Source organism: Cloeon dipterum, chromosome 3 (genome assembly GCF_949628265.1).
Source record: "Cloeon dipterum chromosome 3, ieCloDipt1.1, whole genome shotgun sequence".
NCBI classification, from domain to species: domain Eukaryota; kingdom Metazoa; phylum Arthropoda; class Insecta; order Ephemeroptera; family Baetidae; genus Cloeon; species Cloeon dipterum.
The window spans coordinates 1,877,432-1,902,863 of NC_088788.1; the positions used below are offsets into that span (position 1 = coordinate 1,877,432).

The 25,432-nt window shown below is 41.0% G+C and overlaps 1 protein-coding gene across 3 annotated transcripts in view; it reads left to right on the forward strand.

Moving 5' to 3' along the window:
* gogo (golden goal) overlaps window positions 1-25,432 on the forward strand; it is a 58,019-nt gene that overhangs the window by 24,410 nt on the left and 8,177 nt on the right. For all 3 annotated transcript variants that reach the window (XM_065483755.1, XM_065483757.1, XM_065483756.1), the window contains exons 2-9: window positions 6,497-6,627; window positions 12,909-13,264; window positions 14,632-14,808; window positions 15,704-15,833; window positions 16,304-16,420; window positions 17,928-18,233; window positions 20,071-20,201; window positions 21,374-21,869. In XM_065483755.1, the coding sequence (XP_065339827.1) occupies window positions 6,570-6,627; window positions 12,909-13,264; window positions 14,632-14,808; window positions 15,704-15,833; window positions 16,304-16,420; window positions 17,928-18,233; window positions 20,071-20,201; window positions 21,374-21,869 (1,771 nt within the window). In that variant the 5' untranslated portion in view covers window positions 6,497-6,569. The remainder of the gene's footprint in view (window positions 1-6,496; window positions 6,628-12,908; window positions 13,265-14,631; window positions 14,809-15,703; window positions 15,834-16,303; window positions 16,421-17,927; window positions 18,234-20,070; window positions 20,202-21,373; window positions 21,870-25,432) is intronic.

Here is a 25,432-nt window from a genome sequence, read left to right on the forward strand (position 1 = left end):
ATTATGTTTGCACTGGGAAAACTACTATTTTTAAGGACACTTTCGAACCAGCTTTTGGACAAAAAAGATTAACTTGGCTAAAAGGGTATTCACAGCAGTTTTGGAATGGTTAAAAACAGAAAATCAAGCTTTTAAAATTCGATATTCCTCGCACATTTTTGTAAAAAGGAAAATTGTTTTATTAAAATATATTCTAATATTAACACAATTTTTTCACCTTGAATAGGCCTCCAAGCTTTAATCTTTCTATGGTTTTTGGGAAATTCGGGTAAAAACTCAACCTCTATTGAAATCTTACAAAATCAATTATTCCTGTCTCGAAGTCAATGGCGAGTAAATAAATATTTTTCTGCTTGGACTGTAGGAGTGGAGAACGCTGTATAATATGTAGAATCAATAAGCCGCGCGCGGCCTTTGTTTCCGCAAGTTGCAATCAAGTTGATTGCCTCGGGGAGAAGTCAAAGCCGGCCGCGAACAATAATCGATCTGCAGCCACCTCAACAGAAAATCTGATGCCTATTTCACAATGCAGCAATCAGGCTGACGGAGCATCCGCGCGCAGTTTCCGATAACTGTGCAATTACCTTGAGAGGAACGGAGAAATCAGGTCAAATTGTTCAATTTTTTATAATCGAAACACGATAGAATCGGATATACAGCTTTTAAACTTCATTTCTAAGTGGATGAATTACAAAAAAATTGATTGACATATGAAATCGAATGATATTGGAAAAATGCAGAATTTCAATGGCTTGTAAAGTGGTAAAGTTTTTATTTTTTCCAATTTAGTTCGAATCCAGCTGCATTTTGACCATTTCAAACGGCTTTTCCGGGAAATTGGGCTTAGTAAATTTCATCAGCTTTTAGAATTTGCACAGGTTTTCATAACAGCTGAATATAATGCCAAAAAAATTGCATGCGCTCCTTGGGCTCTTGAGGCAACTCTCCGTCAAGGCCGAAATTAACCAAAATAGACTCAAATATAAGCGACGGCGCCGGCAAAACCACAAAAAACAGTCCAGGTCGTGCGACCTGAGGAAGGTTGGTGAGAGGAAAGGGTAAAAAACCGTCGACGAGTGTATCCCCAAATTTGCTCGAACATTTACTGAAAATATGCATTAAAACCGGCTTCGGAGCGAATCTCAGGTCGGGGTACCCTGAAAAAGGTCGTTAGGGTATGTCAAATCAAAGCCTCGTCCAAGACCTGTCCAATGAGGGGTCGTAGTCGATGATCGGACGAACGGCCGAATTTTAACAAAAATAAAACCATTTTCATCGCGCAAAGCCGAAAAACCGTAAAAAATTAATTTTAATTTTTCTATGGGCGCGAAAAATCTGAAAATCGGTTTCCAGACCGGTGGTTGTCAAACGCGTGCGATGGAGTCAGCAAAACCCTTCAATTTTGCTTCGTTTGGAAAAAATTTGATCTAGAAAAATTGTTTAAATCGAACAACTTTTGTCAGAACAAATTTAATCGTAAAAACCGGGCCGGGGATGGAGATGGAATGATTATTTTTTATCAGGCGGAAATAAAAGGTTGCCTTTTGTCAGGTTAACTGGTGCTGGGGGTCGGGGTCTTTGGATTGGAGCAACTTTGAGTGTCCGCCGTCCGCGCTTGTGTTTTTGTTCTGGCTGACAACAAAACGAAGCAGGCAGCGAGAGAGCCAGATTGGCTGGAGAGCACAGTTGAGCCGCCGATAAATCACTCTTTTTCAGCAACGCTGCTGCTGCTGCTTTTGTTAATCGTACCACTACACAGCAGATCCCGCCCGGCGAAAAGCACGATTTTCCCTCTGCCTCCCTCTGCGCAAAACGCCGCGATGAATTATGAGTTTAACAGACCCAAATATTAAGCTACTCCTTCACTGCGCGCTCTGCCAAATGGAATTCCGATCCCAGCGCCAAACGTTAATTGCAAACCGAGTTTTTTTTATTTTTGCCTCACGCTCGATTCGAATGGAATTCACTGATTGCCCAACAAGCAGCTCTCGGCTAATTGATTCCCGTGCGGCTTTGCCGGAATGCGATCGCCAGTGTGCGTGATTTAGTATGGAATGGAATGGAACTCGTCTATCTCTGCGATTGTCTGGGTTGCAAATTTTAGACCCTCGAAACCAATTTCATTGCTCGGATATATTTTCTAAATGAGGGTTGAATTTTATTTTACCAAACAAAACTTACAATTTTTAACAATTTCCTGTTGCAATATAAACGTAAAAATTTCCAAAATTTGTGAAATTTTTACCTTTCCTCAAAAAATGAAGAAAAAGCTAATAGTTTTCCAGGTTGACGTTTTAATTTTTGAGAAAATCGGCTCCAAAGTATCGCTCTTTTTCGACAATTTTAAATTCCAACACATCTTTTGAGGAAATTGCAGGCTTTACTCATTTATCATTGATGCAAATTATAAAAATAAAATTATATTTATTTACATATCTGATTTAAATTTTGAGTAATGGTCGTGAATATGAAATACGTGTTTTGCGTGACATAAATTTATCATTCACCCTCGGACAGTTTAGCCTATTTATAGCAATGTCTGGCTGCTGAACGTGCGATACCAGGATTAAAATCATCCACCCCGGCGACAGCAAGTTATCCCGGCGCAATGACATACGCTCGCTTTGTGCCTGAAACCTGTATTTAAAAGCGATTAAGTGTCAATTGCAATTGCATTTGAAATCAATCTCCCGCTGAAATGCGATTTTACCAATAATTCCGATAGGTTATCGACCTGGCGCCGCGGTTCGACTCTCGGAAATAATAATTGGCCTACTTTATTTATGTGTTTTGTTCGTGCAAAAGAGGCAGACGCGCATGCACTTATCCCCGAGGGGTGCGTGTGTGTTGGTAGCAAACTGTTGATCAATGCAAATAAAAAAGGAGCCGTGATGGCGGGCGGGCGAAGGAGGGTAAACAAGAACGAGAGCAGCACGTACGTTTTTTGTGCGTCTGCCTGCGTCGTCAGCGACTTACTTGTTGTTTTTGTTCCGGTGGCAATTTTCCCAATTTTCATTTCGATCCGAAAGAAAACCACACGAATTGGACGTTTTTGATGGATGCCGAGATGAGTTTCGAGTGCGCGGAGCATGTGTCGCGTGTCAGTCGGCGCTAGATTTATCGCCGCTTTATTTAGTCTCGCGCCAAATTGTCGCCGTCGTCGCTCCCCAGAGGTGAATAAATTTTCGGGGAAAATTCCTGAAGAGAAAAGCTAAGCTTTCGCGTCTACGTGTAAAATATTCATTGATTAACTCCTGTCACGGCTTAAATTGCTTCAACTTTGCCTTATAGACCAAAGTTTTCTATGCGCCTTAACTTTACATTTAAACTCCGCGAAACGTCAGGTAATAAAATATTCAACTTTGTTTTGAATTCATTAATGCGATGCGGTAAATAAAGTTGATCGAAGTTTAGAATAACTTTCAAATTTTCTAGATCATCCACTGTTTCAAAATGTTTAGATTTCCCATATGGTTAAAGAGGATTGATACTGCTAATTGTGAATTTCCCAGCAAATGGATTGTATGTACGGTTAAATAAATAAATTTTGGAGGAAATCGGCCTCAAAGTTAGCAATGTTTTAAATGGAGAATTCTCAAAGGATTTTGCAATCGCGATTTTCACTGAGAATTTGCGCATTTCCCGAAGAAAGACTCACACTGGCAGATAGATCTCGATCAGAGGATTCCAAATCATGTGAGAAAACGTGGTCAGCGATAAAAATTTCAAAGAAAACGGGCAAAAAAACATCTGATTATTCAACAGAAGGGGGCGTGGCACGCACTTTCCCGCTGTTACACAAGGTGTGATCATAGTAATTATTAAATTGAATTAGATGATTTTTTAGAGATGATTCTCGAATAAATTGCCTTACTTTTGGGCATTTTTATTTTTCCCAAAAAAATTTTAAAAGGTTTTTTAACGGCCAGTTCAAATTTTCAGATGAATTTTGTGCGAAAATAGTAAGTTTTAGAAAAATTTGCTCAATAGGAAAAAAACTGGAAATTTAATCAGCTTTCTGAATTTAGGCAGTTTTTGACGCTACTTTCAACTGTTGAATTTTAATCAGGCCAAACACACACCCCTTTCGAAAATCTTCAATTTTTGAAAAAATAAAAAATAACTTTCAAGACTCAAAAGTACTATATTTTACCTTCTCAAAATTAAAATTTCATAATTTTCTCACCCCGCAAGAAATTAATTAACTGGTAAAATTCAAAATATTTGATTTTGGGGCAATTTTGGTCAGAAGTATACGGAAAAATAGGTCAGTTTGGGTTAACTAGCAAAAGTTTTGAAAAAAAGACCATCTATTTCGCCGCTGACAGCAATTTCGCTGATGGTTTATTGATGTGCGCTCATATATTTCAATATTTAAGCATCTCCCGAGAGGAAAACAAGAAGAGAGAGTCGCGCACACACGCACACACGCCATGGTGAAATATTTTTTTTTTGCGTCGCCGGTGCTGCAATTCATACCGGGCGGAATATATGTATTAAAAGGAGGGCTGGAGGGCCGTATTTTATTGCCAAGTCGGCTTGCTTTCTGCACATACAGGCTATTCCTTTTATGGCCGCAATTTCTGGATATATACGTGTCGCTTTTTATCTCTCTCTCGCTCGCCGCGCGGGCGGGCGGACGGGCGGCAGATCCCTCGGCGCTGCGTCCCATCCTCGGAGACGTGCTTTTTATTTCATATTTTGACGAGCCACCGAGGCGCAGCACCAAAAAATAATACTCTAGATTAACTCTTCGTCTAGCAAAAATATATTATTAGTTTTCTGGGCCACCTAAACTGCTGACCTAGGGGCCTGCTTTCTATACCAGCGCCTCCCTAAATCATATGGCGGGTGGAGTGCCGGTTCTTTATCGTCGGACAATCTCTTTCTGACATTGTCAAGAACACACTACCCCATATTTTCCTCTTGATCTGTATAATCTGAACTCAATTCGGTTATTTCTCCAAAATAAAGTCGTCAGATTATGAAAATTCCGCAAATTTTAGGGAATAAAATTGGAGAGAAACTAGTTATTAATTTAAAGTACACACTTTCAGCAGTTTTAATTTGATTCTGCCATCAAATTTAAGTTTCTCACAGTCTGAAACTTTTCAAATAACACCTTTAGCTCGATAACTTGATTTGAAAACGTTTTAGATTTTTTTCATGGACCTCTTTATCTGTTTAAGTCCGTCTTTGACGAATTTTCTGAGCACACCAATCGATTTTTGAAGGTCGAATTCGGTAAATTGGATATTTTTTCCGACCAAAAAGTCCAGCGCGACGTGCGAACTTTTTTCCCGCCAAAACAATATGAACGCAAAGCTTGGTATAATCGTAAAATTGTGAGAAAAATCGATGGAATTTTGGAATGGAGGCGTGGTTGTCCGGAAAACTGAAAAGGAGGCGTGGCATGAAAAACTTTTAAAACAATTTTATTAAGAGAACACGCGGAAATCTCGAATTGGGGCCGTGAATTTTAGGAAAATTACAAGAAGGTTTGGAACGTGTCGCAAAGAGCGGGAAAATAAACAACCTCGACTCAGAATTCACGGAAAATTTTGAAATGGGGGCGCGGTTCTCCGGAAAATTTGGAAAATTTGACAATTTAACTGAAAAATCACTGGAATTTTGAAATGAGGGCGTGTTTCCCAGTAACTTAAATAAAGGGGGCGTGGTAAAAAGTTTCGCAAAGAGCAGGAAAATCGTAAAATTGGCATTTTACAAGGATTTTCAACTTTGAATAAATCAAACCATCAAGAATATCGATTGGTGCGTGCTCAGAAACTTGGTCAAAGACGGTTTTTAATTAGAAAAAAAGGACAGAGATTGAAAATAAGGGGATGGACTCGAGTAGAAAGAGAAGGAAAATATTAATAGCAAAAACAAATCACCTTTTTAAGGTCCAAATATTACAAAAATGCTTTTCCCCATCTTTTCACCTTGTTTTTTTACACCACATTTGATTTGCCAATTTTATTTCTCCAGTTGAACAAGAGAAAACAATATTCTGGGATAAACAGGCATTTTGATATACAAGCCAGAAGGGTTTATAAATCAATTGAAAACGGGGTATAGAGTCATCTGTCCCATTTGCATTTTTCTTCCGCAAAATAAACTGTTTACTCCGCGCGAGAGATTGATATCGTTTTACCTCCCGCGGCTTTTGCTGCGACAAAATAAAAAATCTCCAGTGCCTATATAATAGAGCACACCGGCGGAGCGAGATGAGAAAAGTCCATTTGTTTTTGAGCGAGTATAAATCGCGGCGGCTGCAATTGAATCGAGCTTCTCTTTCTCTCTCTCTCTGTTCATCCCCATTGAAACAAAGTGCAATTTTTCACCGGCGCCGCCTATGCCCTGCCATGGCTGCCAAAGCCGGTCGAGCGAGAAAATCACCTCTCTGGCAGGCTGGCTGGTCGGTGGCGCGCGACCCTCGAATAAAAGTGCGATATTTCGCCGCTAATGGCTCGCTTTTCTGGTCTGTCTGTTGCAGAAATGGTTGCCGAGTCAGGAGCGACGAGCATCGCATCGTCACCAGGGTAGACTAACTCCAGCCACCACCAGGGATGAGCAGCCTGTGTGCCGCGTGGCTCGCCCTCCTCACAACCTTCGCCGCCATCGCAGGTAAAATCAACAATTCAATCCAATGATTAACTTTATCTATTATTTTGTTCATTCCATGGAGCAGTAATATTATTTGTTTATTTTTAAAATTTAATTTTTTAATTTAAGACAGTTGCTAATTGAAATGAAGTAAATTCTTTTCTTAAATTTTAAGCATTTCATGAATTAAATTTTGATTTAATGTTCCATAAAGCAAGGTGAAATTATTTTCATAAAGGTTGAACTGTATTTAAACTATTTAGATACCTTAGAGAGGGACAAGCAGACTCAAAAAAGTCACCGAACGCTTTTTCCTTCCATGTCTAAGAACCTCCTCTGGTATAACGCTAACCATTTTGCTTCTGATGGTTAGAAAACCGATTGTTTGGTCTCTACTTGCAGCTAAAGAGTTGTACTATCGATTTATTTTCGCAGAACCACATCAGAAATTGACATAATTGCGAAAAAAGTCATGCAAATAGGAGAAAGCAGCAAGAATTCTTTGTTTAAAAAAATTCTCGACGCTGATTGGCTGCACGCAACGCGCATGTCAACAGCTCCCGCGGTTGCCTAGCAACGGCACTTTATGTATTGAAAATTGCGCGGGAACTGCTGACGTGCTTGTTGTGTCAGCCAATCAGCGCCAAGAATTTTTTTAAACAAAGAATTTTTCACCGATTTGCGTGTTTTTATTCTCAATTAAATCGGTTTAAATGAACTTTTATGATATTTCTGCGATTATAAAACGATGAAACAACTCTTTATCTGCAAGACGAGACCAAATTACCGGTTTTCTGCTCATCAGCTAGGGACGCACACAGCCCCTAAAGAAATGTAACGGATTTTTTCTCTTATCAATTTTTGAGTCCCTTATTCAAGGACAATTTTATCGATTTTTAAACACAATTTTGAAATCCAAGAGCTAGAAAATTAATTTTACAGTAAAATTGCGCTGCAGTTGAGGCACTTTTCGAATTAACCACGCCCTTACAACAATTTTAATGCATAATCCTTGTTCATCACGAAGAAAATTGACTTAATTTAAATACTAATTTTTCGTCTCTATGGAGTTCTAACCGTCGAGAAAAGCTTTTTACTAATCATTGTTCATAGTACTGCCATGTTCTCCCGGATGAGCTGCTTTTAAAGTTAATATACAGACTTTCGTAATTTTCTCTACACTAAAACAAGAAGTTTCAAGCAAAAGTTCCTGCGGATTCCTTTAAGGTTTCTGGATGCTGCGCGTTTAGCAGAACAAATGTGGAAAATTTTCCCCTCGCATACACTTACACTGCTCCTTTAATGGGGCAAAACCCTCCCGAGAAATTCCAGGCTTCCACTTTGAGGGGCTGTATTAAGTTTCACATTTCACTGACCTGCCTGCTCTTTCTTAACAAAACAAGGGACTTTGAAACTTCTGCGTTTGGTAGGCAACTGGACATTCGAGGAATTTAGGAAGACCCTCTTCAACTTGGAGAAAATAAATATTTTTTAATCTCAGCTTGTTTTTTTTAATTAATTTTTAGAGGAAATTTTTTAAGGAAAAATTCTTTGCGGTTTGAATGAATAGACGAGAGGGATGTTAGCAACACGCACTTCTTCTTCTTCTTCTTTCCTCCGGCTTCTTTTTCTGCTCTTCAATTTCAATTTTCGCTTTCCGTTGCCTCGGTGGAGCGGAGCACACGCCTTACCTTTTGCTTTTACTTTGGCGCGCAGGCAGCATCCGCGGGGAGAACTTATTGAGCCAAAATGTGAGCCGGATCATAAAAGAGGCCGAGCATAAACTCGAAATTATATAGCAGGCCTGAGTCGGAAAGCTGCGGCTGCTGTTTCTCGCCTCTCTGCTGCGCTCCGTGTGTGCGAGTGTGTGTTTAGAGGTCTGCACGGAAATGCATGCACTCGTCCCGTAAACTATCTCGAAAACTTTTGCTCCCAACTCGCGCGTCTAATGGCACTTTGCACATACAAACTATCGATCGGCACACCCGCGTGAAACGGAGATATCACGCGCGCGGCAACAACCAAAACTCGAGTTTGCAGCACAGGTGGTGCAAATGGAGCATTAGATTCCAATCTGGATCCAATTATTTTCGCTCGCATATAGAGATTATATCTGCATCATTTGTGCATTTAGAGCAGATAACTTTGTACGTGTTGAAAATTCCCTGCCCAAAATTATTTTAGCACTGAAGCAAGAAGTGAAATATGTGATTTTCACAGAAAAACGAAAAAGGAAATTAAAGTAGTTTTAGGTCTTTCAAGTTTCTTCATTCGATTATATTTATTCATTTAATTTCAAAATGTCTACAGCTGTCAAATTTTTGCCTAGGTTTTTACCCAAAAAAAATTCTCACAAAAATGTTGACTTTAAAGATTTTAATTACTTTAAAGATTTAACATTTGAAAAAATGTTTGCAAGATTAATGATAAATTAATTTAATTATTAATTCTTCGAAGTAAACTAAATCAAATTATTTGAACGAATACTTAATTAAAACGTTCAGTTCCAAGTAAAAATGCACGTATGCAAGCAAAACAATTAATAAAAATGTAGATCCTAAATATTTTTAGTTAAAATAGATTTAAGAAATCAATTTGGTTTAGAGAGGGAAATTTGTTTGTGTTATTTAAACACTTCGCCGACGAGTAAAAGATTCAAAATCATTTAAAATTGTTTCGATTTTTATACACAAACGTAATTTTCATTTTTTGTTAAAAAAAACGCGCAATTGGAGGTCGGAATTTTTTCAGCGTTCAATTTTTTTAGGAGACACTTCTATATTTGCTAAATAAATTCCAGGTTTGAATCTCGGAAAAGGGGCGTTCCCTATTTTTTCGGTATCTCAAAAATCCCCGAAAGTCGAACTCTAAACTTTAACTCTTGACTGCGTTGAGATATCACCTAGAAATTTTCACAATTCAACCTAGTTTTTGATCCTGAAAAACGTTTCAATTCACAAAAAATTCGCAGGTCGAAGGTTAAGGTCACCTTTTGCGACCTTTTTTCGAAAATTCAAAATTAAGGGATGATAACCCCTTTAGATTTTTTCGGGGTTCAGGGCTAAAATGTAGCCGATGAAATTCTGCACAAGCACACCAAATTTCAAAGGTGAAATCGCGATATTTTTGCTGCAATTCCAATTTGAAAATTAAAAACCGGCTCAAAGCCACTTTACCGCGCATGCGCAGTTCACTCTAGTTCGTTTGAAGCATGTTTTTACGCATTTCATTTGCTTAGTAATACCAAGAGGGCCTAGGATGAACCTAGGAAGATCAAAATCAACCTTCAAGGTCTGTCCCTGACGTGACCCTCAGATGAAAAATTTCGTAAATTTCCAATATCATCGAACTTAGTGTCTTTTCATAGGTTTTCACCACTTTTGAGCCCAAATATAAAGCCAAAACTGCCAAATGATAATCCTGAGACTGGTTTTTGAAATAATTGTTTATTAATAATGGTCTCATTATTCTTACGTATAAAAAATAATGTTTTTAAAAGCAAAAACAAAAAAATTCCTAGTTTATTTTCACATATTTTTTGTAGTAGAAATAATTTTCAGCTGAATTTTACTGTCATATAGCCACTTGTTATTGCAAGAGCTGCTTCCTGAGATTTACTTGTCTTGATGTTGTGGAGGCACGTGTGTGACAGTCGCCGGAAGGCAAACAGCGCGCGAATAACAAGAGGCGAGTGCGAGAGCTGAATGGGCAAAGCGTCCATCCAGCATCCAGCATCCAGATGCGGAGAGCGAGAGAGAGAGCACTTGGCGGCGAGGGCGAACTCTAGCGAACGTGCCTGGCCGGGCTTGATACACTTTGGCGCAGGCAGAGATAGGGGGTGCGAGATAAAAAGGCAGCGCGCGTATATGCATAGTCGAGTCGCTGCTCATCCGTCAACCTGTGCGAGCCGCTTTCGCATTCGGGAAATTCAATTCCGGCGCCAGCCATACATCTGGGCTTGCGAGATAAGCTTCGCATATAGCTCCCTTCAGGGACATCGATGCCCGGAATGCGCCCCGGAAGACGAGTTCCAAAGTGAAAAATGCGCGCGAGTTCATTAAAATTCACGAGAGACGTCCGAACGTTGCCTCTTCTCTGTGTCATTAGGTTGAGACTTTGGACCGGAAGCTGCGGAAGCTTTATATTTGGCTCCTCGCGAGAAAGTCTGCCCATTAGGTATGCGGCGAAACGGAGCGAGCTCTGAAAAATGGAGTCGTTTGCAAGTGAATGAGGGGCTGCTTTGAGCATTTCGCCCACGCACTATTTATTTCGCCCGGGTTGTGTTTACTGCCGGCGCGAATCACAACTCGCGAAAGCAGCCGGCTTAACACGGACTTTTACAAATGGCTGCATGTCGCCTTTTTCTTCTACTTTTATCTTTATTAAAAAGGATAGAATAAACTCACTCCTCCTGATGTAAAGGGTGTGAAAAAAACTTTTAAAGTGATTATTAATTTAAAATAAAATGATATTTCATAACCGACCAATTTTTCAAATTTTACCGGTTATTCGCCCTCTTTTTTGAGCAAAATGGAAATTTATTGCTTCCGGGGCGGAAAAAATTATGAAAATTTAATTGTGAGAATATAAAAAATAGTACTTTTGCGTCTTGAAAGCTACTTTTTATTTTTTCAAAAATTGCAGATTTTCGAAAGGGGTGTGTTTTTGGCCTGATTTAAATTCAGCAGTTTTAAGTAGCGTCAAAAACTGCCTAAATTCAGAGAGCTAATTAAATTTCCTTTTGTGCAATTTTTTTCTAAAATTCACCATTTTCGCAAAAAATCGTCTGAAAATTTCAACTGGCCGTTTGAAAAAAAATCAAAATGCTCAAAATTAAGTAAATTTCTTCGAGAACAACCTCAGAAAAAAATTGTTCCTTTTTTTCCTGTTGGAAAAAATCTGTAAATTTTGCGTCGGTGGAAATTTCTGTTGGGAAAATAATAATTAATTGATTCATCATTTTAAAACATCAAAGTTTGCGAACTTTATAAATAAAGCACTCTTCGCAAAGAGGGTGCTTTGATCAGCATTGATGATCAGAAATTTCAGAGAACAAACTTTCATTTTAAAAGCAAATTACCGGGAGTAGAGACGAGGGAAGAAACGAAAAGGAAAGTTTGCGTAAGGGCTGCCTTCTTTCCAATTTTGCCAAACGCGTGCATGGCGGGCAATATCCATGACACCTAGCATGCATAATGCACACGAACACACGAATCGATTGCCATTTTGCCTTCGGAAATATAATTTCGACGGAAACCCAGCCTCCATAAATCGACACGAGCCGGAATTTTAAATCGGCGCTGTCTCTCTCTCTCGCTCTCTCTGCCGGCAATTTCTTTTGTAAATGCAAATAATGCGCCACGCGGCGTCAAAGTCGTAATGAGTTTCAGCGGCGGAGCGTGCATGCACGCCGAGATAACTAATCTTTACGACTCGCGAGCTCAAAGCCATTCTTTGCAAGGTGCATAATAGTATACACCCTCTGCATGTGTGCTCTCTGTGCGGGCGGTTTAATCACTCCCTCGGATGAAGCAGGCAAAAGCAGCCGCCGCACATCAAATTCACGCCAAGGGCACATTTTCTCTCGCTGCCTTGAGCTTCCCCAACACGGATCTTGTGTGTAGAGCTGCGTGCTGTGAAATGTAAACGCGATCGACCTAATTCCTTGCGTTCCGTTTGAGCCGCCGGCCGCGGAAATACATTATGTTTACAAGATTTAGTTTTGCCTAGACTGTTTCCAAGTTGCAAAATGTAGAATCATATTTACTCCGTTATTTCAGGAAGTTGCAGGTACGATAAATTAATGAATTAATGGTGACTTTCAAGTTTCAATGTGTTTAAATTAACTTTTGTATAATTGTTTGAATATACGCCCATTTTGAAGCTGCGCAGTAAACTTGTGCGCATCTTAAGCACGCGCAGTATGCTCAGATCGCTTCTAAATCTCTCAAGGAGACCAAATCGCATCACTGCGCATGCGTAACCCAAATCAAAACCTTCTGCGCAGTCGTAATACCCACCGGGATCCGGGTTGCGATCTGTGTTGGTTCCCGCCGTTCAGAATTCAATATGGTGGCGAAATAATGGCGGCCAATCAGGAGACAGTCCAGCGGCCAATGAGAAGCGTCAAAAAGGGGCGTGCCGCCCGAATAATTTCATTCCCGCGCATTTCGTTACATTTCCATCAGCCTGATGTGCCATCTAACGGTCGATTCACCAATTTTTACAGCCGTTACTTAAGAAATAACAACAAAAATGTTCATTATGAGTTTTGATAATAAGTTATTTTTTTCTGCTTTCAGCATGTTACGAGCTGCGCTACCCTGGCGAGATCACGGCGCTAGGCAACGACCTGCGCGTCGAGCTGTTCAACGTGACCTGGTCGGCGGTGGGTGGCAACGATAGCGACTCATCCGGCGACCTGGGCGTGCCGCGGGACTGGGTCGAGCTGCTGAGCAGCGAAAATGCGACCAAGCCGCGCGCCCAGGTCAAGGTGAGTCTGCACCAGGGCCACGGCGCGCCGATCTACTTCCCGTGCAAGCTCTTCTGGCACGGCGGCACCTACTTCCTCAGGTACAACAACGGCTCCAACATGGCGCCCATCACCGTCCGATGGTACAACGTCACACTGCTCAATGTCACCAAAGAATTGCTGCACGTGAGTGGAAATTTTTTTATTATATTTTTAAATAAATTTAAGACGGTCTTTGACGATGTTTCTGAGAACACCAATCGTTTCCTGAGGGTCGAGTTAGGTAGAATGGATGGTTTTTCCGACCAAAAAGTGTAGCGCGACGTAAGAACTTGTTTCCCGCCAAAACAAAATTAACGTATTTGCGAGAAGTGCGCATGCGTGAGAGCTGGTTTGACCACTTGCAGAGAGACCGCCTGTACGAATGACTTCTTTGTCACATCCAGCCAGCTCTCACGCATGCGCAGTCCTCGCAAATACGTTAATTTTGTTTTGGCGGGAAAAAGGTTCGCACGTCGCGCTGCACTTTTTAATCAGAAAATATATCTTTTCTACCTAATTCGACCCTCAGGAAACGATTGGTGTGCCCAGAAACTTCGTCAAAGACCGTCTTTGACTATATTTCCCACTTCTTTTTAAATACGCTATCCTTTATTCTTAAAATTTTAGCTATTAATCATAAGAAAAATATTTCTCCGCTTAAAAATGAATTGCGTCATCTCATTGTCACGAACAGGAATGAATGAGTGTCATTTTAATGGCTTCAGCAGTAATTAACGGAAAAGCTTTTATCGTGTAATCTCATTTCTTCACTTGTGAGCGCTGCTGGAAACAAAAATTCATCTTCAGCACGGCGCGCTTTCTTTCTTTCCTTGTTCTGATTGCTCAAACGCTCCTCTTCCGAGTCACGGAGCACAAATAATGGGCTTGAAGCATCCCCATCTTTTGCAATTCGTTCTTGAAATGTGTCGCGGAAAACTGACGGATCTCGTTTGGTGTAGTGGCAATTGTCTCGAGAAAGAAAAGGCACCACTGACACTTTCCGGCTGCAAACTTTCAAACGTCCAATTACAGTAGTAATTTTATTGTTTATTTCCTTACAGACATGAAGAAAGATGAAAAACTTCACTTCAATGTCGATTTTTTATGATACTGCATCAAAAATCAAATTAAATTTTTCTTGGAAATTGTTGAAATAAATTTTAAAATTTTCTCTGCCAAGCTAAATTAATATCTGCCAATTTTCCGCGATTTTGGTAACGAATTTATGCTCCAAAACGCAGAATTTCGGCTTCCGAGCTTCTTTATTCATTTTGCAAATGGATTCGAAGCACAAAGCTGCATCAAACGCTTTAAATCACTTGAATAAACATTGCAAAACGTAAATTAATGTCGGTTTTCCTTGTTTGCGAGATACATTAATTAATTTCACAAATAAATTTACTCATAAAACAAACAAATGAACGTTCGGACAACGAGTGTGTAGCAAAAAATAGCCTTCTGACCTTTTCACAAGTGTTTTTTTTATTCTTTCTTCTTGCATTGTGTTTCAGACGTTTCAGTCGTCGGTGCGCTTCCAAGTGAAGTTGTCGTGGCTGACGTGCCCTCAGGCGGCGTCGGTGCTGAGCGAGCACAAGGAGGACGGCGTCAACTCGACGCACCTGCAGCTGCAGCTGGTCTTCTGCGGACACTCGACCGACGGCTGCACGCCCGGCAGCAACTGGTCCATGGTGAGCAGTGAGCAACCCGCGCAGCACGCGTAACCAACACGTTGCATAACCAAGCGCCTGCTTTGACTCTTGGTTTCACACACAATAATTAATCCGAAAAATAGTAATTAAAAATTATTGGCTTGCGCCCCTTGGGGCCCATACGGGCGCTTTAGGCAACTGTCCATCGAGGCGGCGAAAATGACCAAAAGCGCATAGAAACAGATATCAGGTCTCGTGACCTGAGGAAGGTCGGTGACAGGAAATGGTTAAAAATCGTTGCTGAGTTTCGTTATTTGTGTGGAATTACTGAAAAAGCATTAAAAATCAGCCTCGGAGTGGGTCTCAGGTCGGGTTACCCTGAAAAAGGTCCTTAGGGTATCCCAGGTTAAAAGCCCAATAAAATACCTATCTGATGAGGGGTCGTGGTCGACGATCGGATGAACGGTCGAATTTTAACAAAAATAAAACATTTTCGTCTCGCAAAGCCGAAAAACTGTAAAAAATTAATTTTAATTTTTCTATGGGCGCGAAAATTCTAAAAATCGGTTTCCAGACCGGCGGTGAACCTGAGCGTGCGATGAAGTCGGTAAAATACCTTAAATTTGCTCCGTTAAGAAAAAAAAATGGTTAATTTTTGATTTACTGTGTAATCCTTACGGAGAAAATGCAAAAATCACTTTTTTCAAAGTTAAAAATCTATATTCTCATAGGATTTTGATCGGATTGGCTCGTATTTGGTCTTAAAATGATCCCAGATCATTATATTATAATTCAGTAATTAATTAATAAAGTAGATGTTTTAACGAAATGAATCTCTCGCTTTATTCCCTTTTTGAAATTATAGTTTTCGAGTTATTTTGTATGCCGGGGAGATTCGTTGAACATGTAGTCATAAAAAACTAATTTTCGGCAGGTGCTACACTCGGAGCCGGTGTGGCTGGACGTGACGGCGCCGCTCGACGTCCATCTTCCCTGTGAGCTTTTTGGACAGGCCGGTCGCTACCTAATTTGGATCTTGGCCGTTGGCGAGGGCCTGCCAAAGGGTAAGAAAAACTAATGAGTTTATTAAAAAATAAAATTATTAATTAAATGTATTTCCTTGTTGGTATTACTCAGCTAGTTCCAATTTTTATGCCCTAATTAAACAAAATAACGGCTTTTTGATCATTTGAAATTAATTATTTCAAACCTAATTAAAGAAAAAATGCCATGAATTCCGTTCGAATTCGGAAAATTCAATAATGCAATTTCCACATCACAAAATTGGCAACCCCTAATTGTAAAAGTGCCCCTAGTGAGCTTTTTCATTTCCATATTAATGCAATAAAGAGCATTATTTGCCAACCTCCAATTCAACCATTATTTTCCTGTTTGTGTTTTAAAAATATTTTTGCTAACCGTTCCTCTAACACAAAACGTGCTCGACCTAGATTTGCCAATTTCTTCCCTGTCGAGTTGCTTTGTAAGAGTCCTTCCTGCTGCTAATTGAAACGCACAATAAATTGAATTACAGAAGGGACGCTTCTGGTGCAGTCGCATGCACTTCACGTCGAGTGGAGCGACAAGTTCGTCTTCAACGTGTTCGCCAGGAGCATTTTTCCTTGCGACCTGCTGCCTTCCGCGTCGATAGGTGAGTGCAGTCGCAGTCCGCTCTGCTCTGAATTTATGCCTCGGTGCTGCATGCGGAGAGTGGATCGCAAATTGGCTCTCGCGCCACTCAAAATACACTCCGTGTACGCCGGCTTTGTGCATCGCAACACAAAGTGAAGCAAGGCTTAACAAGCGGTGGCGGCCTTTAATCTTTTGAACAGCCTCTTCATTAGCATAATCATTATGATAATGTTGTGGCAAATGCGCGGTCTCTCCGCCGCCGCGCATATCAAATGAATAATGCACGCCAGACCGAAACGCCCGAAAGCGAAAGCAAGCCCGGATCATTCATCCTCGCCTTGCCGCCGCCTTGCTTTTATTTCACTCGTAACGAGATACGAGAAAAGTTCGTGTTGCCAGGAAATTGCACGCCCTCGCCACTCGCCATCCATTATTGCGCGCCGGCTATTGAGGTTGAATTCATTGACTCCTGAAGGCCGTGTTCTTTGTGGCCTGCTCAAATTGAATTGAATTTCCTTCCGCAACCTCCAAAGACGTCTACAATATTTATACAGAGGTTATGCCAATGCATGAATTCGATCCTTGGGATTCAGTTGAAGCCAAAATTGACCTAATTTTTTTTATAAAAGTGGCTGCAAAGTTAACACTGTCTCCTTACTTGAAATCCAATTTTGTCTCACAACTAAAAGGTTTTTACTTTTTTTTTATAATTACAAAATTGTTCATTGCATCCATCAATTCAAATAATTTTCAATTGACACCATTATTATGAAACAAACGCCTTTTCCCGCCAAAAGATTCCCATATTAAATGCCTCTTGTAAGACGCTTGCCATTCTGCTACCGATTTTTGGTGCCTAATTTTGAAGCTAAAGAGTTGATTAATCGATTTGCAATCGCAGAAATTCATCAAAACTCGATTAAAACCGATTTAAAAGACGGAAATCAGAAAATTCTTTGCTGGAAGAATCCTGGACGCTGATTAACTGACGCAACACGCTTGTCAACAGCTGCCGCGGTTGCCTAGCAACAGCTTACATGTGTTTTGAACTGCGCTGGAGATGCTGACATGCGCGTTGTCAGCCAATCAGCGTCGAGAATTCTTCAAGCAAAGAATTCTTAATGATTTCCGTCTTTTCTTTCGCAATTAATTTGGTTTAATGCAACTTTTCATTGTTTCTGTGCCTATAAATCAATAAACCAACTCTTTAGCTGCAATTAGACAACAAACAATACATGAATTCACGCCTTTGGATTCATTTGAAGCCAAAATTGACGTGAGTAGCAGCGAAAATTTGTCATAAAACTGTCTCCTTACTTGAAATCTTATTTTATTTCCCAACAAAGATAGTTTCCCTTAATGGTTTCACACGCTGTTGGACAGATTTTGACGAGAGAAATAAAAATCTGCCAAGAAATAGTGGTCAAGCGCTCAAAATTTAAGAGAAAATTTGAAAATTTTGAATTATACTAATACCAAATTGACAGATTTTGTGAATTTTACGGATGAATTTCTTTCTGTTCTAGCCGGTGGAGGTAACCGCGGCGACCGGAACATCACGGTTCTGTTCACGTACCCTGAGTGCATCCTGGCGAACGCGGACCGGGTGCGCGTGTACGCGCGCAAGGAAACTGCCGCAGCATCCGTGGAGCCGAGCGGCCTGATGTACGTGGCGGAGCAACGCGTGACCAAAGGGCAGCACAGCGCCTCGTTCCCCTGCTCGCTGTTCACCGAGAATTACCTCGAGTACTGCTTCGTGTACGTGAGCGGCGCCAAGAGCGGCGCTGCCAGTGACGTGCGGGTCGACTGCGTGCCCACTCTGCCCGTCGGCGGTCAGTTTCTCATTCGATTAACCCTTCACTCTGTATGCCACCAAATGCAAACACACGCGCGCACCAGAGAGAGAGAGAGAGAGCCGCTCGCCCAATTAGACGCGCTTGCAGTGCTCTCCGCCATTCGGGCTCAGCGTCAATTCGGGCGAAAGGAAATTGCGACGACCGGCGACTCTTCTCTGCGCCGCCTGACTCGTGCTTTTGACGTATTATTTCGGATGAAAGTCAGCACTTCAAAAGAGCAGCTTTTCCGCACTCCGATTAAAAACTTATTTTCGTACGTGCCGGCAGATTATTTTATTTGATCTCGAAAAAGCTTTCCTTTTATGCTTGGTTGGAATATTTTAATGATGCGTGTTTTTTTAGAACTGGTTGGTTGCAATTTTTATAAATCGCTAGAAAAAAATCTGCATTTTTCTGGAAAAGCTGGTTCTATTAGGGGTTTTTCTGCGGTTTTTGAGCATTTTTCCAATAATATGAAATGCCAAATGCAGCCCAAAGTGCTCCAACAGCTTCAGATAGGTCATGTAGTCCTGAAGGAAGCAATTCGAACGTAAAATTGCCCTCAGATTTGGTTTTTTGGGGGGTGGAAAACATAGAGAACGATACCGATGACGGTCAATTTTAGCGAAATTAAATTTAAAATCAAAACTCACCCCCTGGGGATAAGGGTTGATTTCAACCCCGCTCAAAAACTCATGACTATTCAAAAGGAATTACTTTTAGTCACCAAATCTGACCGAAAATTCGAGAAACTATTTTAATTTCAATAGCAATCTAATTTTTTGGGCAAAAAACACGTTTTTTAAAATTGAAATTCAAAATTCTCAAAAATTTTGAAAATTCGTGCCACCATTTTTTCATATGTTTTGTCTTATTAAATTAGGCACATTTTGGCTATCTCGGAAATATAATTTTTAATTTCCTTCGATGTGCAGGAATTTCTTAAAATCTTTGATAAAACTTTAGTGGCCTTGACCTTTGACCTGGGAAGTTTGTCAACGTGGCAAAGTTGTTGGAAATTCAATGTAGATCATTTTAGACACCTTATTTATCATTTTATCTTTACCTAAACTATAGTTATACAATTCCCTAAAAAATCATTGTTTTAAAATTTGACCAAATTTGGCAATTTTGGAATTGTGACCTACAATTTTAGGTCTACTAAGGCAACGCCTCCACGAAATTTCATCAAAATCCTAGACTCACCTAGTTAAATGATAGTAATTTTCCTTCGTTGGCTGGTAAAGAAAATAAAATATTATGGAAAATGAGTAAATTTTCAATCAATATAGAAATTAATTGTTTTCCTGCCTCAAATCAAATCTGTATGCCCTCTATTAAAATGGCAATTGACGAAAAAAATGCTTCTATGGTCATTAGGTTAATGCGAAATATAAATAACGTGCGGCACATTTGGCTAAAAGCGTGGGATTAATTTGGTTTTTGCCCACGCGCGGGTTAGAGTGCATCAATTGGATCAAACCGTGTTGCTAAGCAAATATTTTACCTTCCATTACCAACCGTTTGCCAAACAACTGCGCACCGTGAAAAGCAAATAATCCGGTCGGCCAGAAAAACAATGCCTCACATGCTCGATATCCACGTTGGAGCCGGAAAATACTTTTATTTCTCTCTCTGCAGGCGGTTTTCCGGCCGCCAGCTTGCAGAAAGCGCGCCGATTATTTCCTCGCGAGCAACTGCAGATTCTTTTCAGACGGCTGCGTCTTTTCTGCCTCATTTTCCGGCGAAAACAGCGAGTTGCTCGGCCGGAAAGGCGCACAAAAGACTGTGGCATATGGTGCTGTATATAGCGTGTGTGCTTTTGATTATTCAGATTCGGCTGCTGGTGCGTGGGGAAGCTGGAGTTCGTGGACCACCTGTTCCTCCACTTGTGGTTACGGCGTGCGGAACAGATACCGCTTCTGCGACTCGCCGCCCCCGAGGTACGGAGCAAAGTTTTGCGAGGTAAGCCAAACACGCCAATTAAGTTCGCGCGCGCTCTGTGTGTGTGTGTGTTACGTAGTGTGTGTGTGTATTTGCATGTAACCCGCCGCCGCCGCTTCTCTCTGCCGCTCGGCTTCCCACGCGCTTCGCGCTGTCCGCGAGGCATGCTGGTTGCCCACAGTGAACTTATAATATGTCACTTTCCGCCTGGAAAATTAGACGGGTGACAGTTTTTAGAGCTCCTTTGGTTTAAAACAATTGAAAAACGGATCGGTTTGATATCAACTGCCATTTTCACATTTTTATTCGTTGATTTTTATTATAAAACAGTCTTTGACGAAGTTTTTGAGCTCACCAATCGATTCCTGAGGGTCGAATTAGGTATAGAGGATGTTTTTTCCGTTAAAAAAGTGTAGCGCGCCGTGCGAACTTTTTTCCCGCCAAAACAAAATTAACGTATTTGCGAGAGCTGCGCATGCGTCAGAGCTGGTTTGAGCACTTCCAGAGAGACTGCCTGTACAAATGAATTCTTTGTCACATCCAGCCAGCTCTCACGCATGCGCAGTCCTCGCAAATACGTTAATTTTTGTTTTGGCGGGAAAAAGGTTCGCACGTCGTTTTGGACTTTTTAGTCGGAAAAAACATTCATTTTACCTAGTTCGACCCTCAGGAATCGATTGGTGTGCTCAGAAACTTATTCAAACATGTTTTTTGCTTCTTCTAGTCTGAAAACATATATGAATTTTAAACTGAAAAAAACTTGTTTATTTAGTCTTCTGCTGTTTAAACTTTCTATTCACCCTTCCATCACGCAAAATACATTATTTTCCTTTGATTGGCATGCTTTTTCAGTTGAAACCATAGTTCCAATCGATTCCTGAGGGTCGAAATAATCGAAATATATTTTGTGACGTTGCTTTTGCGCGCGCAAGCGTTTCTCCTCTGACGTCACAGCTCTCTCACAATCAGCTGCCACGGTTGTGACGTCAGGGGCTTGCCGCATGCGCCTTGGCGGCAAAAAAATTCTTAAGTTGCGCGCGTCGAAGTAACTTTGCGCCTCTGCTCGCACGTCACAAATCGTTTTTCGACCTGAAAAATCATTCACCTCACCTATTTCGACCCTCAGGAATAATTTGGAACACACGAAAATGTCTTTGGACTAACACAAAATCCTCCTGTTCATCCCCATCCAGGGAAAGTCCTTAGAATCCGAGCAGTGTCGCAACCTGTCCGCCTGCCCTGACGGCTCCGGCTGGGCGATGATGGGCCCTGGGGCGGTGCTGCCCGCGGAGGAGGAGCAGGTGCAGGCGGAGGTCGGTCCTGGCTGCAGGTGCGGCTGCGTGGTGCACCTGAACGCGGCGAAGCAGCGGCGACTGCTGGCCACCTCGTCGCAGAGCTGTCCGGGCCGCACCTTCTGGTTGGTGCACGCCGACGACGAGGGCCACGCCGTCGAGCTGCAGGTCGAGCACTTCCGGCTCGCGTGCCGCAAGCAGTGGCTCAGGGTGCGCGACGGCGACTCGCTCGCCGCCACCCTGATCGCCGACCTGACCGCCGACACGCTGTCCACGCGGCCCGTCAAGGCGCTCGCCACCGGACGCTCCATGCTGCTTGAATTTTACTCCGAACCAGACACCAGGGACGGCGCCAACGAGTGCAAGGGCGGCTTCTTGGCACACGCCCAGCAGCTAGGTCAGTCCCAGTGCTTCCATTGTTCACATATACATACACGCTGCAAGTGAAATTCGTCTGCATGATTGTATTGATTACTCGACATATTATGCAAACCAAGTGCTCTTCGTGGCAAAATTTTCCCATTTCTGGCATTTCCCGGGTCTTAGAGTTTAACAGTAATTTTATTTTATAGGAATTACTGATTTTCCCATAAAATAATTGTTTTAAAAAATGTACATCGTGGTCCGTAAGAATTTTCTGATGTACACCGGGTGCCGGATTGCGATTTTTGTTAATTCCCGCCGGTCAGAAGTCAAATATGGCATCGGAATAATGGAGTCCAATCAGGAGACAATCCAGCGGCCAATCAGAAGCGTCGAAATAGAGGCGTGCCAACCTAATAATTTAATTCCCGCGTATTTTGAGACTTTGAAATTGTGCTAACACAAAGTTGGTTTAATTATAAAAATGACGCTTGAATCGATCGTCTCTTGAATTTAGCAAATCAGGCAAAATATATTTGAATTCGGCCTGAAACCTGAGACTAAAAATTCTATCAAGCAAGAGACAAGGTCTAAAATTTAGATCCATTGAATTATTTTCCTTTTTCTATTTTTTACATTTAAACTTCAATATTTACAGTTGTAACTTTAACATCACACTGAATTAACTAGCTCCTACATTACAGAAACGTGGAAAATTATAAGCGTGAGGATAAAGTTTGGCTTGATTCCCTAGAGTTCCCGCTCCCGTACCGCCCGCTGCTCCCAACTCAAATTTAATTCCCGGTACCGAGAATTCCCGGAAGATACCGCGGTTTTCATCGTTTCGAATGAAAATTGAACAAACTCCCATTGTTTTCAACAATTATTTCTTCTCCATCCCTTTCAAGGATAAACATAATTTCGGTAAGAAAACGAAAACTTTAGTTTCAAGGATATAAATTTTTTTAAGAGCAAAAATATTTACAGACAGTTAGAGGGACAAATCAATTTTTAAGTTTTGGCTGAAAACTCCACCCTTAATTAGAAACAATTTATTCTTTTTCGCATGAAAACATCACAAACAAATTGTTTCCTCCTTCATGAAGCCCAATCAAAAGCATTTTGAAGCAGTGCGGTGCATGAAAATATTATTATTCTCCTATTTGAGAGCTGCTTCTGCTCCGTGGGCGGCCAAAACATCGAGTAAAGCCACCAATTTTGAACAGAAACTAATGGATGGGAGTTTCAAAGCAAAATTCAAGCAGAATAAACTTTTGCTACACTCAAAAGCAAAGCTCTTCATCCCTCATTTTAAATTGTATATAAATACGATTCTTTTTTTGATAATTCGTCTGTCGTATTTTTTTCTTTCTAAAACCAACATTTAAACGAAAAGCTTTAGAATTTACACTGACATTTTGCTATTTTGGTCTTCGCAGACGTTAGTATTTTTAGCTGAAATAACGACCATAATAGCCGGGCAAAACACATGTTTTGCTTATGAAGCAAAAACAGCAAACTCTGTGAACAGCGCACTGTTATCTTTTTTTGCCGAAAAAATTTCCTGCTCTTTTCCTCTAATTTCCCATAATTTCCCGAAGCTCGCTATATTCAGTAGCATGCCTGCGTTTAATTCAACGGCAGACATCACGAACTTTTCTCATTTAAATACATCAGCCTAAATTAAACACGCCACGACCTTCAAACAATTAAAAAAATACTGAATTTAAAAATAGCTTCCATGTAAAATCGTCAGTTTCTGTTGTTTAACTGTTTACAAACTTACATCAATGTTGCGTACCCCCTAAACCCTTTAGCTACTCAGAGGAGACTGAGATGAGTCCAACGGTGGGCAATTTTTGCAATTCTGAGGGTTAGAACCCGAGATTTGGAAGTGCAAAGATTACAAAAAAAGAAAACTCGAAAAAAGTAGCATATTTTTCACTTTTCGTTCATTTTGCACCTCCAAATCTCGGGTTCTAATTGTCAGAATTGCAAAAACTACCCACCGTTGGACTCATCTCAGTCTCCTCTGAGTAGCTAAAAGGTTTAGGGGGTGTTTTCTCTCCTCCCCTAAGTTGCCATATAGCTTGAAAAATGCAACATTGAGCGGCACTAGGAACAGTAGTCGCTTTTTTCAAAATTGTAGCAATGGGGATGTAAGGGGATGGAGGTAAGCAACCCTCAAGACCCTTTAGCTGCTTTGAGGAGATTAAGACGAGTCTAACGGTGGGTAATTTTTGCAATTATGATCGTTTGAACCCGAGATTTGGGGGTGCAAAGAACCCAAAAAATCGAAAAATAAATGTCATTTCATTTAATTCTTTGAGTGGAATTTCTCGTAAACTAAAATTAACATACCAGTCTGAAATTTTCAGCCTGTTTTTTCGCTGCGGGGCATATTTATTAATATTAATATAATTTGAAAAAGGAAAAACCGGAAAAGAACCGGATTCCGGTTTCCTGTCTAGGGATACGTTATACGTTTTAACTGGAGATTTATTATGAATATTAATAAAAAAAATCCCGAAACACCTGCACCAGTCCTGCGGAATTTCCGGTCCATTTGCGTTTTATTTTGGGTGCATGACCGCTGTTGCCAGGTAAAAGCAATTGGTCCGAGCTTGGATCTCGCGGCTCGCACTTGAACCCTCGCTTACATACATACATACATACACTTCCCGAGTTATCGATTGTTTTTCTGCATCCCCCACGTCCTGGTGTTTAGTTAAAGGTGTGTGTATGTGCCCTCTCGCAGCAACAGCAGCAGCAGCAGGAGCAAACACACATAGGTGTGTGGAGGCAGCAGGCAGAGCCCCTCCGGCCGGCCGGCGTGTGCATAATTAATGGCCTCCAGCCCATTTAATCCCCTGGCCATTGACCACATTCGAATATCGCGCACGGCCAAAAGCGAAAACATGTGCGCGCCACAAATCACCACGCTCTCGCCCAGAATTAATCATTAATGAAAGGCTAATTCTGTCTGCGACTTGATTTACTCTTTTCCGGCCATCATTGATTGATCGTGAAATTTGGACAGACGCTTTTTTCGCTGCGGATAAATCTTTTTTCCGACAGGCTTTTTTATTATTTAGTGGCGTTTTTTTTCATTTCCAAACCGAGTCTGACAGTGATGGAGAGATTGAATTTTAAAATAACAAGGAAAAGCTAGAGACTTAAATAATTAAATTAAATGATAACAGTTGAAATTTTTTGGAGAAATCAAATGAGAAAATAACAAGAAATATCTAACCAGTGTGTTCAGGCCAAATATATCTCGTTTTGCTTGGCAATTTTCAAGTAAATTCAATTTTATTTATTAAAGACCGTCTTTGAGCGAGTTTCTGAGCACACCAATCGATTCCTGAGGGTCGAATTAGGTATAGTGGATGTTTTTTCCGTTAAAAAAGTGCAGCGCGACGTGCGAACTTTTTTTCCCACCAAAACAATTTGAATGCGAGAATGCGCATGCGTCAGAACTAGTTTGAGGACTTGCAGACGAGACCACCTGTACGAATGACTTCTTTGGTAGATCCAGCCAGCTCTCACGCATGCGCAGTTCTCGCAAATACGTACATATTGTTTTGGCGGGAAAAA